The sequence below is a fragment of the Rana temporaria genome, chromosome 4 (genome assembly GCF_905171775.1).
Source record: "Rana temporaria chromosome 4, aRanTem1.1, whole genome shotgun sequence".
In the NCBI taxonomy this organism is placed as follows: Eukaryota; Metazoa; Chordata; class Amphibia; order Anura; family Ranidae; genus Rana; species Rana temporaria.
The window spans coordinates 451,903,976-451,920,932 of NC_053492.1; the positions used below are offsets into that span (position 1 = coordinate 451,903,976).

General features: G+C 47.8%; 1 protein-coding gene across 1 annotated transcript in view; it reads right to left on the minus strand.

Moving 5' to 3' along the window:
• STPG4 (sperm-tail PG-rich repeat containing 4) overlaps positions 1-13,569 on the minus strand; it is a 123,623-nt gene extending 110,054 nt beyond the window's left edge. Inside the window, exons 1-3 of the mRNA XM_040351574.1 lie at positions 13,470-13,569; positions 2,892-2,963; positions 500-751 (exon numbers count right to left, since the gene is read on the minus strand). Of these exons, the coding sequence (XP_040207508.1) occupies positions 500-751; positions 2,892-2,963; positions 13,470-13,520 (375 nt within the window). The 5' untranslated portion in view covers positions 13,521-13,569. The remainder of the gene's footprint in view (positions 1-499; positions 752-2,891; positions 2,964-13,469) is intronic.
• Positions 13,570-16,957: the final 3,388 nt, after the last annotated feature.

A 16,957-nucleotide genomic window follows, 5' to 3' on the forward strand; every position in this document is an offset into this window, starting at 1 on the left:
AGCTTAATCGCCTTTTCACAGCCCCTCCCTGTAGGCGAGCACCTGTCCAACCGGACGGCGCCGCGCCGCTCGCGCATGCGCACTGCCACTGGCGCATGCGCAGTGGGTGCCCTGCCGCGAAGCCGAAAGCTGTCACTGCTGGGTGCCCACACTAAGAATGAGGGGGGGCGAGGAGCGGAGCCCCGGCCGGCGCGTCGCTGGAGCCGTGGAGCAGGTAAGTGTCTGTTTATTAAAAGCCAGCAGCTACACTTTTTGTAGCTGCTGACTTTTAATAAACTTAAAAAAAAAATGTGGAATACCCCTTTAAACCAACTCTGTGTATGAGGGGCCCCCGAACCTGAAGTGCCCGGGGCCCTCCAAGGTCTAAATCTAGCCCTATATATAAAATTTCCAGTTATAACTGGTACAGGAGGAAATAGGAAATCTTTCAACAGTTTCTGTTACTTACTCCAGCACATACAACATTTGATTAAGGACACCGATTGCCTGTATGTGTTACCTTATCTCTAACCCCTAGTTGTACAGCATTTCTAGGGGTGTTCCGAAATGCATAGGTAAGTGGGATCTTCTCCACCAGATCACCGAATTCAGGAAACTTGTAGCAGCCTGGCAACAGAACTTCTCCAGCCCCGGGCAGGTTCAGAGGCTTTTTACGTCCTTCTCCTTTGAAGCTGTAAGACGCCTGCACAGGGTTAAGCTTTGCATCTTGTAGGAAGTCACGAAGGTCATAAGCGCCGGGATGGGGGGTTTCCTTATAACACAAACAACACATTGTTATAAGCTGTGCATGCAAAAAAACAAAAATCATCAGATCTTTGTCTTCTGGTAACATTTTGTATGTCTTAAAGCAGAACTTTAGATTTTTGTTTAGCTATTTTTGGCAGAGGGGATCCTGACCCGACTTCATTTTTCCTGTTCATTATAGCTCCATGGTCTGCATGCAGGGCACCTTTGTAAACTCCTATCTGACAATATCTTTATGGGCACTTCTTGGATGCGTGACATCAGTGGCGGGACAAGGTCATCCAGTGCCCAGGGCAAAGTTGCCAAACTGTGCCCCCTTTCCCTTAGGGTTAGGGTCAGGGTGTCCCCCCATTCCTGCAATAAACCATTGCGCCAGGGGCAGCCGCCCCCTCCTGCCCACTCCTTGTACCGGCCCTGCGTGACATTGACCATCAGCAGCAGCCAATGCCTTTCTATACTTCTCGATAGAACAGGGTTGGCATTGTGATGCAGCCAATGCAGCCTGTGTTCTTTGTTATTGGTGCCAAGAGCACAGAAGCCACACCCACAGCTGCTTGTATGAGAAAGTATTCAGTTTTTTTTTTTAATTGCCGCTCTATTTTTGTTTATAGCGCAAAAAATAAAAACCGTAGAGGTGATCAAATACCACCAAAAGAAAGCTCTATTTATGGGGGGGGGAAAAAGGCCAATTTTGTTTGGGAGCCACGTCGCACGACCGCGCAATTGTCAGTTAAAGCGACGCAGTGCCGAATCGCAAAAAGGGGCAAGGTCCTTAACCTGCATAATGGTCGGGGTCTTAACCGGTTAAGCAATTGCCATTCATATTCTTTAAAGTGTATGTACAGTAAAACCTTGGTTTGAGAGTAACTTGGTTTGAGAGCATTTTGCAAGACAAGTAACATTTTAAATACATTTTGACTTTATATACAAGCGATGTCTTGATATACAAGTAGCGTCATGTCACAACTACCGTATTTATCGGCGTATACCGCGCACTATTTTGCCCTGAAAATCAGGGCAAAATCGTGGGTGCGCGATATACGCCAATACCCGCTTTCCCGCCATGAGTTTGAATACTGCGCCCGCATATAGCGAGCGCAGTACACTCGTGAATCTTCGGCCAGTCTCGGCGCCTCTCGTACTGACGTCCTGAGCGTACAGGACGTCAGTGCGAGAGGCGCCCGAGCCTGCCCGAAGATTCACGAGTGTACTGCGCTCGCTATATGCGGGCGCAGTATTCAAAGTCGTGGCGGGAAACGAGCGGGAGGACGGCGCCGAAGGACGCCGGACCCGCCGAAGATGGACACCGGACCCGCCGAAGATGGACACCGGACCCGCCGAAGATGGACACCGGACCCGCCGAAGATGGACGCCCGACCCGCCGAAGACGGACGCCGGACCCGCCGAAGAGGACACCCGAAGCCGCAGAAGGACGCCGGAACCGACGAGGCCACAGATGGACGCCGCGCAAGACATCAAAACTGTAAGTACAAAAAAACAAAAAATCTTTTTTTCCCACGGGATTGGGGGCCACTTTGGGGGTGCGCGGTATACGCCAGAGCGCGTTATACCGCGATAAATACGGTAAGTGTAAAAGAGAAGAGAGAAAAAAAAAGTATTACACTAGCCCTATTTGTTGATAATTAAGTAATTTTTAATATATAACTTAGAAAGTTACCAGAATTCGAGATACCAGAATAGTTCAAACAAGTTATAAGCCTAAAGAAATAGGACAGGTAAGAAAAATGGACTTGGGTACTATAATTATAGTACCGTGTTTCCCCGGAAATAAGCCTGGGTCTTATATTAATTTTAGCAACAAAAGACAAAGTAGGGCTTATTTTTGGGGTAGGTCTTACTATGCAATGTGCTGTATTCTCTCCCTCTCTCCCTCCCTGCCTGACAGGAATCCCTGAGTTAAAATGCTTGTAAAATCCTATAACCCACTCAATTACAGAAACACACACACAGTACATTATGTACTACTGTAATAGAGTGTATTATAGAATTTTACAAGCATTTTAAACTAGGGCTTATTTTTAGGGTAGGGCTTATATTGCAGCCCTCCTGGAAAATAACACTAGGTCTTATTTTCGGGGTAGGTCTTGTTTTCAGGGATACACGATACATACATGCTATAACCTTACCCTAAGTGAGTGTAACCACCAGGCATCTCGTTCAGTAAACTGATTTTTCTTCTGTCTGTCCAGATCCTGATCCTGTAGACAAGGACACAACAAAGAGTTCAACTAAAACCAACCGCATCAAATTATGGATCCATTTGTGCTCTGCAGCAGTTTGGTATTCTACCATGAACAATCCAAGGGACATGTTGGTGTTTTTCTAAATAAAGGTGTAGATTGGTATGCATTTTCCATCAATAACTACCTACAATCTTTGTCTTCAAGATGCCAGAAGCTAGGGTTGCCACCTGTTCGGGATTCACCCATACAGTTCGGGTTTGGAATCATGCATCTGGGTTTCAGACTGTCTGAGACACGAACACATTATTCAGACCGGACTAAGTCTCCCCCCCCCACCCCCTTCTCTCTCCTGCCTCTAAGTGAGTATGCTAAGGTAAATCAGGGTTCTCAGAGCACTTATTACATCGGAGCTCCCCTTTACACCAGAGGCCACAGTGTTCCCCCTTACATCAGAGTCCTCTCCGTACACCAGAGCATCCCTGATGTTAGAGTCCCCAGAGTTCTCCCTTAAATCAGAGTCTGCAGAGTCCCGCCTTACAGTGAAAGGGCACTCTGCGGATTCAGATCTGTGACTCTGTGAACTCTGATGTAAAGGGGGACTCTTCTGATTAACTTCATATGATTATAAATGTTATTTAATAGCAACAACTATGCATAGTTTGTCTATGCATACTATGAAAAAAAAATTGCTGTGCGACGCTGAAGTGTTCGGGTTTGACTTAAAGAAAAGGTGGCAACCCTACCAGGAGCACATTCTAGTGTAATTATGAAGTCCACTCATATCTGTAATTCTGACTTTCAGTTCACAACAATCACACCCAGGCACGCAAACAGCTTGAACCTAAACACGTTTGTGTTTGAACCTAAACACCCAACAACTGAAACAAATACACATCGGGACAGGATCCAGTGATAGCTTTCCTTTTAGATCAGAGGTCTCCAAACTTTTTAAACAAAGGGCCAGTTTACTGTCCTCCAGACTTTAAGGGGGCCGAACTGTGGCCAGCGGGAATATAACATTTTTCTGGCATTAGTGGGAGTAAACAGTGCCCCATCTTTGGTATTAGGGGGAGGAACGGTGCCCCATTGTTGATGTCAGTAGCAGGAATTATGCCTCATTCATGGTGTCAGAGGGCAGAATAATGTCTCATATCAGTGGGATGAACAGTGCCCCAGTCCAGGGATGGACTGGTCATTGGGACTACAGGGAGTTTCCCGGTGGGCCGATGGCTCAGTGGGCCGGCTTCAGTGACAGCAGCCTGCCGCCCCCCACCGCTCCTCTGTCTCTCCCTCCCCGCAGCGATTACCTGGGGGGAACAAAGAAGCAGGGGGAGGACCAGAGGAGCAGGGGGGACGACAGAGGAATATGGGGGGAGGGGACAGACAGCTGACTCAACAGCTATGGCCTGGGAGTTTCTCACTTCTGCCTAATCTTGTCCCATAAGGGGGGGGCACCGAACTGATTCTTTGCCCCGGGTGAAATAATGTCTAGCTTCCCCACTGGTACTGCCTATAAGAGTACCAGTACCAGCCATTTTACTCTAATAAAGTAGAACGGCTAGTGGCTAGTGAAGGGGGAGAGGGGGCTTGGGTGGCCGGGGGGGGGGGGGGTGCGGGAGTTGTCCGGCCACCATGGGAGAGACCTGTCAAAGTGGGCCAGTCTGGATGAAGTCCCAGTCCAGCCCTGCCCCAGTCCCCCAGTGCCAGATAAAGGCAAGCAAAAGGGCCGCCTCTGGCCCCCAGGCCGCAGTTTAGAGACGCCAGTTTTAGATGATGAGCAACTGTATTACATATGAAATTATAATTCCACAATTCAGATGGAGATAGAAAATTTCATCTTTACGGAAAAGCCCCTAAAATAAATTTACAAAACAAAGGTCGGGAGCCAAAATATATATAAGGGGTGCAAAACAGTACTGTTTGATACTCATCTACTCACTCCTAATAGGTGGTAAGGGCCAGCATATAATGGAACTGTACCAAGACAAGAGATACAGTTCAAAGTACCACACAGTTGAGCCACAAGGAAGCTGGGGACTTCCCGTGAAACGCGTTGATGTCATGCCCTTGTGCGTCTGACACTGTCCCCTGCATTCACTTGGCTTCACAGCTATCGGGCTTCCATGGCATGGATATGACTGCAGGACTGTGGGTATGGAACTTTTTTCAGAGGGGGGCATAGTTTTAAGGTCACCCATGCTCCGCCCCTTATTGACAGAGTCATCACGGTCAGAGACTGCAGACGTAGTACTGGAGATGGTCAGAGACTGTGGACATAGTACATATACATTACACCCCCATACACCCAGATACATTATACCCCCATACACACACAATCATTAGCATGGAGAACTCCCCTCCAGTCAATTTCTATATTGCAAGCTTCAGATGACATTAGTGAGAATTAAATGGATTACTAATCCCAAGAAAGGCAAATGGAAGGCTCCAACAACTGCTGTACATGCCAAGCAGCTCAGATGAGGCTGGGGCCCCATGCAGTGGATGTTCACGGGCCCCTATCTAGAAGGGAGCGCTGGGCCTCTCACACATGTCTAGGCAGAGCACACACAGCCGGCAGTCCGAGCCGAGGAGGAGAGGAGATAAATCTTTAGTGATCTGGTCCGGCTGAGCATTAGCAGACGTTGTCTGCAGGAAAGTGAAAGGTAACAGGCAGCTGCGGGAGAGCTTTGTATTTCCATCTACTGGGCGCACTGCCTCCCCCAACTCAGGGCCCGCAAACACCATAACTTCTGACACACACTCCATGTTGTGTATGTGACGGCCCTGGGACATGCCGCACGGCGCCCCTGATTGATATGCACACTTGCCTATAGGTAGCACCAGCCCTGCCGGGGGGGACACTTGACCCCCCTTGCCCCTACCTGCAGACGCCCATGGGTATGGAGCTATAGTGTCGGACCGTAGGCTTATCGGAGCCCCTCTAAGCTGACATACACCGGGCCACAAGACAGTCAGTAGCCGGCGGATACGTATCCGAGCTGTCGAGCTGCCACAAGGAGAGTTGTCGGGAGCCTGGACTTGTCACACATATCAACTTCACATCGCTACCACGGAGCTACAAGCTGACACCAGGAAATGTACCTATGCAGTGAACCAGTACTGTACATCTTGTCTTTCTCCCTGCGGCTATACCACTGGTTGATGGCAGATATAAATATGAATGTTTGATGCTTGACTCCTGGTTGCTCGCCACTCCTTAATGCTACAGCTTGCATTAGATGTCTGACTATCATCCTCTCTATCTGCTTAGAGTTCGGCTCATGTGTTTATGTGACACCAGCAAATATTCTTCACGGCCCTCCAAGGATAGCTCGACACACATTTATGTGGCACATTTTTTTCCAGCCATGGCCTATAGCCCTCTGGATATTTGAGTTATTGCATTTGACTGCCACTCTATTATCGGCAGATTTGCTGGGCTATCCAGTTGCCGGTGCTTGCCATAGTATTATTTTCAATGCCACACCTAATACTGTACACATTATGATATGTTGGTGATATATGTGGATTGTGGATGCATGGATGGTGTCTAGATGTTATTTGCTATAGACAACGTTGTCTTTTCAGATGGTGGAAGGTGGAGGTTTGTTTATTCTATTTGCTTTATTGTATGTTATTAAATTTTAGCATTTTTAGATTTCCTTGTCTTTTGTATTTATTGTGGTACTATCTCCCTGTGGCTCAACTGTGTGGTACTTCTTGTTATGTTCTAGGGCAGGGGTGTCAAACTCAATTTCATCATGGGCTGCATCAGCATTATGATTGTTCCCAAAAGGACCGGTTGTATCTGCAAGATTAGATGTCCAGCGCATCCCCTCCCCTTACATTAGATAAAAAAAGTCACCCCACCATCAGAAGTTGAGTCCCCCCACTCTCCCTTACATTACAATGCACCCCCCTTTCCTTATGCTGCTGCTGGAAAGAAGCTGGATGCATTACTTGAAAACAGAAAGTAAGGGTTTGGAGGAGGAACAGAGGAGGGCTGGAGCTCTCCTGCAGCTGCGGCGAGGGCCGAAATTGGCCCGCGGGTCTTGTATTTGACACCTGTCTTCTAGGGTATGTGCCTGACGTGGAAAAAACTATCTATTTGTTTTCATAGAATCCTGGACCTTAGAGGCATTGTAGAGCATTGTATGGGATAAAGCCTCAATTTCTAGGTCCACATCTCACCTGGAAGCCAGACCTCATTATTGGCTCCAGCTGTCCACAAGCCTTTATTTAATGTATGTGTGCTGACGGAGGCTGGGTTCACACTTGTCCGACAAACGGTCCTACATTGGGAGCTCATGTAGCATGACGTGTGAAAATCAATGTTTCCCTATGAGAGCTGTCTTAACTGGTCCTACACAAGTCGGTCCGACTTTGAAAATGCTCCCTGTACTACTTTGGTCCTACATTGATCCTACAGTGGGTGACCGCGACATTGTGTCAATCTCGCTCCCTTTCTCGGCGATATTGACCACCTGCGAGCCCTATCGCAGGAGCCAGCGCCGAGCTGGCTAGCCGCGATAGAGACAAAGCCGTCATAGAAGCGACGGGAGATCCGACTTGGATTCCCGCCAATTCTAGCGTCGGCATTTGGTATGCATTCCTGAGAGGGAAAACTCCACGCCAATTTTTAAATAAAAAATCGGCATGGGTTCCCCCCCAGGAGCATACCGGGCCCTTAGGTCTGGTATGGGTTGTAAGGAGACCCCCCCCCTATGCCGAAAAACCGACGTAGGGGGTCCCCCTACAATCCATACCAGACCCGTATCCAAAGCACGCTACCCGGCCGGCCAGGAAGGGAATGGGGACGAGCGAGCGGTGGCTGCTCTGGGGCAGGGGGGCGCACTGCGGGGCCCCCTCACCCCAGAGCACCCTGCCCCCATGTTGATGAGGACAGGGCCCCTTCCCGACATCCCTGGCCGTTGGTTGTCTGGGTATGCGGGCGGGAGGCTTATCGGAATCTGGGAGCCCCCTTTAATAAGGGGGCCCCCGGATACCGGCCCCCCACCCTAAGTGAATATCCCTACCCATTCACCTGCAAGAAAAGTGGTATAAACACAAATAAACAACACAGGGTATTAAAATATTTTATTAGTCTGCTCCGGAGGCCCCCCCTGTCTTCTTTAGCTCTTTCAGCAGGGGGGGCTTCTTCTTCCGCTCTCCGGGGGTCTTCTCCGCTTTCCGGGGGTCTTCTCCGCTCTCCGGGGGGTCTTCTCCGCTCTGGGGGTCTTCTTCTATCTTCGCCGCTCTCCGCTGTTGACTCAGCGCCTTCTCGCGCTGTCCGGTGCCTTCTCCTTCAGGCCGCTGTTCTGTGACGTCTTCTTCTTCTCCCTTCAGGCCGCTGTTCTGTGACGTCTTCTTCTTCTCCCTTCAGGCCGCTGTTCTGTGACGTCTTCTTCTTCTCTTCTCTTCTTCTCCCTTCTTCCGATGTTGACACGCCGGCTCTTCTCGCTGCAATGACAGGTGCGCGGCTTGCATCCGACTTATATAGGCCTCACAGTCCCATCATGCTCCGGTACCTACCCACGTGATACCTACCCACGTGGGTAGGTACCGGAGCATGATGGGACTGTGACGTCGTAGGTGGCCTATATAAGTCGGTGCGAGCCGCCGCACCCGGCATTGCAGCGGGAGGAAGCGACGTGTCAACACCTAAAGGAACGAAGACAGCAGAAGGCGACAGAAGAAGAAGCAAGAAGACAGAAGAAGAAGCAAGAAGACAGAAGCCGACAGAAGCACACCACCCCCCGCCGAACACGTCGGAGGAAGCCCGCCGGGGGGTGGGCGCTTTTATAAAAGCGACCCACCCGGTGGCGGAAGAGAACCAGACGGCGGCGAAGAAGAGCGGCAAACACCCCCCACCCCGCGGAAAACGTCAGAGGAAGCCGGCCGGGGGAGCGACCCCCCCCCGGCGGCGGAAGAGAACCAGATGGCGGGAAGAAGAGCGGCCCCCACCCGAAGACATCAAAGAAGCAAGCCCCCCCTCGTGAAAGAGCTAAAGAAGAGAGGGGGGCCCCGGAGCAGACTAATAAAATATTTTAATACCCTGTGTTGTTTATTTGTGTTTATTCCACTTTTCTTGCAGGTGAATGGGTAGGGGTACGATGTACCCCATACTCATTCACTTAGGGTGGGGGGCCGGTATCTGGGGGCCCCCTTATATAAAGTATGGATTGTAGGGGAACCCCTACGTCGGTTTTTCGGCGTAGGGGGGGCTCTCCTTACAACCCATACCAGACCTAAGGGCCCGGCATGCTCCTGAGGGGGAAACCCATGCCAGATTTTTATTTACAATCCGGCGGGGAGTTCCCCCTCAGGATTCATACCAAACGCTGCACACGTGTAGAATTGGCGGGAATCCAAGTCGGATCCCCGTCGCTTCTATGGCCTCGTACACACGACAGAGTTTCTCGGCAGAATTCACAGAGAAACTCGGTCAAAACCCGGATTCTGCCGAGAAACTCTGTCGTCTGTACACTTTTGGCTCGATGGAGCCGCCGAGGAGCTCGTCGAGAAAATAGAGAACATGTTCTCTATTTTCTCGTTGTTCTATGGGAGAAGGCGGCCCGCCGAGCTCCTCGGCGGCTTCATCCCAGAACTCGACGAGGAACTCGACGTGTTTGGCACGTCGAGTTCCTCCGCCGTGTGTACGGGGCCTTAGACGCGCTCGCTGGGATGTGCTTTTACTATTCCAGCGAGTGCGAGATGTCGGCACCCTGTCGCCGAGAATCAGCGCGATGCTGTCGTGCTAAAAACACATTCTCGGCGGCAGGTACTGTACTTCAGCCCATTGAATATCATTGAAGTCGGACCAAAGTAGGAGCCTTGTCCTAACGATCCGACTTTTGACATCCGACATGTGATCGCAGCAGCAGTAAAAGGAATTTATCTCACTCTGGGATTGTTTTGATTGGTCAAAGAACAAGTCAGACTATCACAAAGTCGGATCAAAGTAGTATCCTGTTCATGAAAGTAGGATGGATGTAGGACCAATGTAGGATAAATGTAGGACCAATGTAGGATCAGTGTAGGACCAATGTAGCAGAGCAAAGTAGGCTGAAAGTAGTGTAGTAGTGTGAACCCAGGCTGGGTTCACACTACTACACTACTTTCATCCTACTTTGCTCTGCTACATTGGTCCTACATTTATCCTACATTGGTCCTACATCCATCCTACTTTCATGAACAGGATACTACTTTGGTCCGACTTCAATGATATTCAATGGGCCTGAAGAAGGATCAATGTAGGACCAAAAGTAGTACAGGGAGCATTTTCAAAGTCGGACTGACTTGTGTAGGACCAGTTAAGACAGCTCTCATAGGGAAACATTGATTTTCACACGTCATGCTACATGAGGCTCCCAATGTAGGACCGTTTGTCGGACAAGTGTGAACCCAGCCTGAGGCTGGGTTCACACTACTACACTACTTTCATCCTACTTTGCTCTGTGTTCAATGTTTCCCTATGAGAGCGTCTTGTAGTGTCCTACACAAGTCGGTCCGACTTTGAAAATTCTCCCTGTACTACTTTTGGTCCTACATTGATCCTACTTCAGGCCCATTGAATATCATTGAAGTCGGACCAAAGTAGTATCCTGTTCATGAAAGTAGGATGGATGTAGGACCAATGTAGGATAAATGTAGGACCAATGTAGCAGAGCAAAGTAGGATGAAAGTAGTGTAGTAGTGTGAACCCAGCCTCAGGCTGGGTTCACACTACTACACTACTTTCATCCTACTTTGCTCTGCTACATTGGTCCTACATCCATCCTACTTTCATGAACAGGATACTACTTTGGTCCGACTTCAATGATATTCAATGGGTTGAAGTAGGATCAATGTATGACCAAAAGTAGTACAGGGAGCATTTTCAAAGTCGGATCGAATTGTGTCGGACCAGTTAAGACGGCTCTCATAGGAAAACATTGATTTTTACACGTCATGCGACATGAGCTCCCAATGTCGGAGCGTTTGTTGGACTAGTGTGAACCCAGCCTCAGGCTCAGTGCTCTCTTATTCTCTCTGTTGTAAGAGCCTGCTGCTGAGTGAAAGGGCTGAGTGCTGATAGAACACTAAAAAGGTACAAGGGTTGTCTGTTTGTTTTGGGGAACCCATTAAGGGTCACTCTTATAGTCAGGAACTAACCAGAGTTTAGCTAGATGCTCAGGTGTGCTTTGTCTTATGATATAGACTTGCTGTAGAAAGCTCTCCTGCATTAATTTTGTTTGTTTATTGCCTTGCCGAATAAAAGGGCAGGACAAAACCTGCTTGAACTGTTCTTGGGCATTCCTGGCTTGTGTATGGTTTATCGCTGCCAATCCCAGTTGAGCTGGTCCACCCATACATAAGTGATTTGTATTTTCAGCATATGCAAAATGGGCGGATTGCTTTATGTTTGTACTCTTACAAAATAATAATCATGTAAAACCGGCTAATGTCTCCAAAGTACTGTATTTTGCATTCTACATTCTAATTTAAAATAGAAAAACAAAACGAACAGGAAAATATGTGTATCCCACAAAAGTGGGTGATAAAAAAGTCCTAAAGATTTCAGCTGTAAATTAATTTAAGAAAATATTTACTTTTCGCAAACTGGCGCAAAGTATTTATTTATTACAGATTATATAGCACCAAGAATGTATATAATCATAGGTGTGCACAGCCTATTGCATTATTAGGGTGTGCACTTCAAAGCTCAAACACATACCGCATTTTCCGGGGTATAAGACAACTTTCTGGATGCAAAAAAATGCATCCAAAGTCGGGGGTCGTCTTATACGCCGGGTACGGTCTCCGTGCTGCGAGAGCGTCAATGATTTAAAAGACGCTCCTTCTCCTCAGTGTGTTCTGTGATAGGAGGAACACAAATCTTCCCAGCAGCGCCTCTGTTCTGTGTTCCTCCTATCACAGATGCCTTCTCATCCTCGGACGAGATGAGAAGACGTCCGTGATAGGCGGAACACAGAACAGAGGCGCTGCTGGGAAGATTTGTGTACTCTATTAAAAACTGACCACTCTAGGCAGGAGAGCACAGCGTAGTCAGTTCTCCATCTATGTTGGGAACTCAGTGTACTCTCTTCCTGTCCTGACATGTCCCCGCTTCACAGCTATTCACTGTGAAGCTCAGTGTGCTGCTGCTGCTTCTCCTGTTTATTTTATATCTATACAAAAATGTTTTGCCTTTCATTTCTATTTTAAACTGAATTAGCTAGATTCAGGTAGCCGGGCGCATTGTTACGGCGGCGTAGCGTATCGTATTTACGCTACGCCCCCGTAAATCAGAGAGGCAAGTGCTGTATTCACAAAGCACTTGCCTCCTAAGTTACGGCAGTGTAGCGTAAATGGGGCCGGCGTAAGCGCGCCTAATTCAAATGAGGATGTTTTATGTAAATGGGTGGTGACCTGACGTAATTGGCGTTTTTTACGAACGGCGCATGCGCCGTCCGTGTACATATCCCAGTGTGCATTGCTCCAAAGTACGCCGCAAGGACGTATTGGTTTCGACGTGAATGTAAATTACGTCCAGCCCCATTCACGGACGACTTACGCAAACAACGTAAAAATTTCAAATTTCGACGCGGGAACGACAGCCATACTTAACATTGACTAGGCCAGCTATTTGTTCGACTAACTTTATGCCGGAAAAAGCCATACGTAAACAACGTAAAAAAAATGCGCCAGGCCCACGTACGTTTCTGAATCGGCGTATCTAGGCATTTGCATATTCTACACCGAACTCAACGGAAGCGCCACCTAGCGGCCAGCGTAAATATTGCACCCTAAGATACGACGACGTAGGAGACTTACACCGCTCGTATCTTAGCCTAATTTAAGAGTATCTGGTTTCCAGAATACGCTTAAATTTAGGACGGCGTAGATTCAGAGTTACGTCGGCGTATCTACTGATACGCCGGCGTAAATCTTTCTGAATCTAGCTAAATGTTATTTTTTTTTACAAGGTGAGGGTTTACAATCACTTTAATGTCAGATTTCTAACAAGGCAGGGCTAGCATGGCACGTGACGGTTAAGAAATAGTAGGAGGATCTTTGTAGACATTTGAACAAATGTAGAAACAAGATGATGAAAAACTGGATTAAAATTGGACTTTCTTTTCAACAGAACGGCGTTACATGAGTTTGTTGTACTGCTAAAACAATGTCAGTATTGATTGTCAGTGGTCAGGTTATGTTGCACAGAACATTACTACGTTAGGCTTTTTACGGCTCTGCATTATACACACTAAAGCCCCATACACACCATCAGATTATCTGCAGATTTTTGTCTTCAGATTTACCAAAACCATATAATATGAGGTCAAACCTTAAGAGTTTCAATTTGTATGCAATCAGGCAGGCCCTTGTACTACATGGTTTTGGTAAATCTGAAGACAAAAATCTGCAGATAATCTGATGGTGTGTATGGGGCTTAACACATCACAATATCACCATGTTGAGCCGACGATGTCAGACTGTCCTCATACCTTCTAATTGAACGTTCATTGTATCGCTTACCTTTTTATTCCATACGGGTCGAATGTTTCTTCTTAATTCCACTGCAGCCATTTCTGTTTCTGCCGGTAACTAAAACAAGTCATTCTAAAACAGCCCAGCTATACGCCGTCATGTGACCCAACTGGATTGTCAAGACAATACCCCCACCAGTGTCCTCAGGGCGCTTTTGACACTTAACGACAATATGTAATGGATACTTACAGAGGGCTGTGCTAAGTATCTGATAATGAGGTCAAGATTAGTAGAAGATCAAAGGATGTTACAAAAATCCTCTACTCTTTTATTTGGATGGATGTTAGTACATGAGCTACTGAAAACCAGAGGGACCAAGCAAAGTTCCATTACGTTCCATTTTGGAGTAGTGTCGTTTAATCCCTATACGACAGTGGAAGCAGGTCCTTTAATGCCTTGTACACACAGTTGGACTTTTGACCGTGCAAAAGTCTGCCGTGAGTCTGTCGGAAGTCCAACAGAAAGAAAGAGAACAGATTCTCTATCTAAGGTCCGTCAGACTTCCGGCAAAAAAAGTCCGATGGAGGCTACACACGGCCGGACTTTCCGAGACAAAAAGTCAGATGGGCTTTTTTTCTCGGAAAGTCCGGCCGTGTCTAGCCTCCATCCGGCCGTGTGTACGAGGCATAAGAGAGCCAAGCCACCCAAGGCCATTAGGTGGGGCTCTAGATCATATGTCACTGTAATTGGTGATAATGTTATTCATTGGTGATGACCATTGTGATAGCATCATTGGGAGCTCATCCTACTGCTCCTATACAAAGAAAAAGAGCCGCTGCTCCAGGTGTATGATGATAACCTGAGATGGAATGTCTCGTAGAGTGCCAGCCCCGGCCCGCCTCCATGGGAAACTTGTAAGAAAAGGAATGGCCGCACATCCAGGACTTCCGATTGCCTTTTATTGTTCAAAGTGATAACACCAAAGACACCAACACGAGGTCACGTAGACGCGTTTCACACAAACATCTTGTGCTTAATCATTACTAATATACCAGTAATGATTAAGCACAAGATGTTTGTGTGAAACGCGTCTACGTGACCTCGTGTTGGTGTCTTTGGTGTTATCACTTTGAACAATAAAATGCAATCGGAATTCCTGGATGTGCAGCCATTTATTTTTTTACATCCTACTGCTCCTGATCGTTGGTAATTGACTGTGAGCTGACGGTGACATCTTGATCACAGTTCTGCGATTGTCAACTGACAATCACAGAACAACACAACAATGCATATATGTGTCTTGTAGACGTCAAGATCCACCTACTATGCTGCCATGTATAGGCTGTCATAAAAGGGGTTAAGAACACTTGTGTGTTTCCAACCACTAATGTCCAACTTGTGGCCCTTTGGGACTTGTTGTGTGGACCTCGAACAGCAGATGTCATAAGAATGAGAAGGATTACCTGTTTGTAAAGAGGCTGTAATGGTAGTGCTCTTTAGCAGTCTTAAAGTAGGTACACCCTTTACAACCACTTTCACCTACAGGTAAGATTAAGGCTAACCTGTAGGTGCTGGAAATATCTCTTAGGCCCCGTACACACGACCGAACATGTCTGCTGAAACTGGTCCGCGGACCAGTTTCAGCAGACATGTTCGGTCGTGTGTACGGCGAACCGGACAGGTTTCCAGCGGACATTTGTCCAGCCGCCGTTTTGCAGCGGACAAATGTTTCACCGTACATGTCCGCTCGGCCGCCATCCCTCGCATGCGTCGAATCACTTGGACGCATGCGTGGAAACATTGAACTTCCAGGGCCGCGCACGTCGCCGCGTCATCGTCGCGGCGACGGCGCGGCCTCGTCACCGCGTATGCGCGGATTTCTGTCTGATGGTGTGTACAACCATCAGACAGGAATCTCCGGGCGGACATGTCCGCTGAAAACGGTTCGGCGGACCGTTTTCAGCGGTCAGTCTGTACGAGGCCTTAAACCTACACGTTTTAGGAGATATTTACATGTCCCCGAATGCTGTCGTCTTCTGCGCATGCGCCGATGTATTCGGGACATGCGCACTTTAGAAAGACCACACTGTGCCGTTTCTAGAGGGGGTCCTGCCGTGACTGGCGCTCCCGCGTGCACACGAGTGAGTGACGTCACGCGACTCCAGGCCAGTCACAGGTAAGTGACACATAATGGGCTACTATGCATAGTAACTCATTATGCTTTACCTTTGCAGGGAAATGAAGAGGAAGTAAAACCCATCAGGGTTTACTTCCTCTTTAAAAAGTAACTTCCCCTCTCATGTTAAAGCGGGATTTCACCCGCAATTTTTTTTTTTTAAGTCAGCAGCTACAAACACTGTAGCTGCTGACTTTTAATAAGGACACTTACTTGTCCTAGGCGCCCGAGATGATGGACCCCCCCCCCCCTCATGCCGATCTGGATCATTGCAGGTCCCGTGCCGCCATCATCAGTAAGGAAAACAGGCAGTGAAGCTTGCGGCTTCACTGCCCGTTTCCTACTGCGCATGCGCGAGTCTCACGCCGCTTTGTGAATGGGCGGCTGCTCTCTGGGATACACACAGTTCCTAGAAGGCAGTGCACCCCATTCACAAGAAGGAGGATGCGGAAGAAGACCCACTGCGGATAAGGAAGAGGCAGATTAGGAACATCCGCATAGCAACAGGTATTTCGGATGAGCATAAAAAATAATTAAATTAAAAAAAATTTGCAGGAAAATGCAGGAATTTTTTTTTTCAGGGTGGAACTCCACTTTAATCAATATACATTACAAGGATTTTAACAAACTTTGTTGCAGATTCCTACTTTTTGTTATTCTGAAGCAATTCCTGTGTGTTTGTTTATGTCTATGTAGAATGGGAATATAATGGGAGTGGTTTCACAATCAGCTGCTGCACCTGGAGGGCTCTAATGAGGAAAATTTAAGGGTCTGCATCCCTTTTGACTTGTATGTTAGTGTAGTTACTCGGAAAATCAGTGAGCCAATCACACAAAGCAGGAAATTATGTTTCTGGGGGGCGTTCTGTACACATTTTGTGTACAGAACACCTCCAGGTAGCCATATTGCATGGCATTTTACAGAACTTTACTATTATTAATCTTTTCTTACATAGAGTTTGTATTATTTCTAAACTGGTGTGAAACTTCACAATAATAAAAAAAAAATCTTCAAAGTTGTGGGCATGTTCTGTAAATTAAATGATGCAAATCCTCAAACAATCCATGTTAAAGGAACACTAAAGTACATTTTTTTTTTTTGTAAAATAACAAACATGTTATACTTACCTCCACTGTGCAGCTCGTTTTGCACAGAGTGTCCCCGAACCCTGTCTTCTGGGGTCCCTCGGCGGCTGTCTCGGCTCCTCCTCGCAAGAGCTTTCCACCTTCATGCGAGCGAGCTCGCATGGTGGAAAGCTTTTGCGGGCGTGCTCCCGTGATACAGCAGCGGGCATAGCCGCCGACTGTATCACTCGGCCCCGCCCCCTGGCGCGCCACGTCATCAGATGTGATTGACAGCA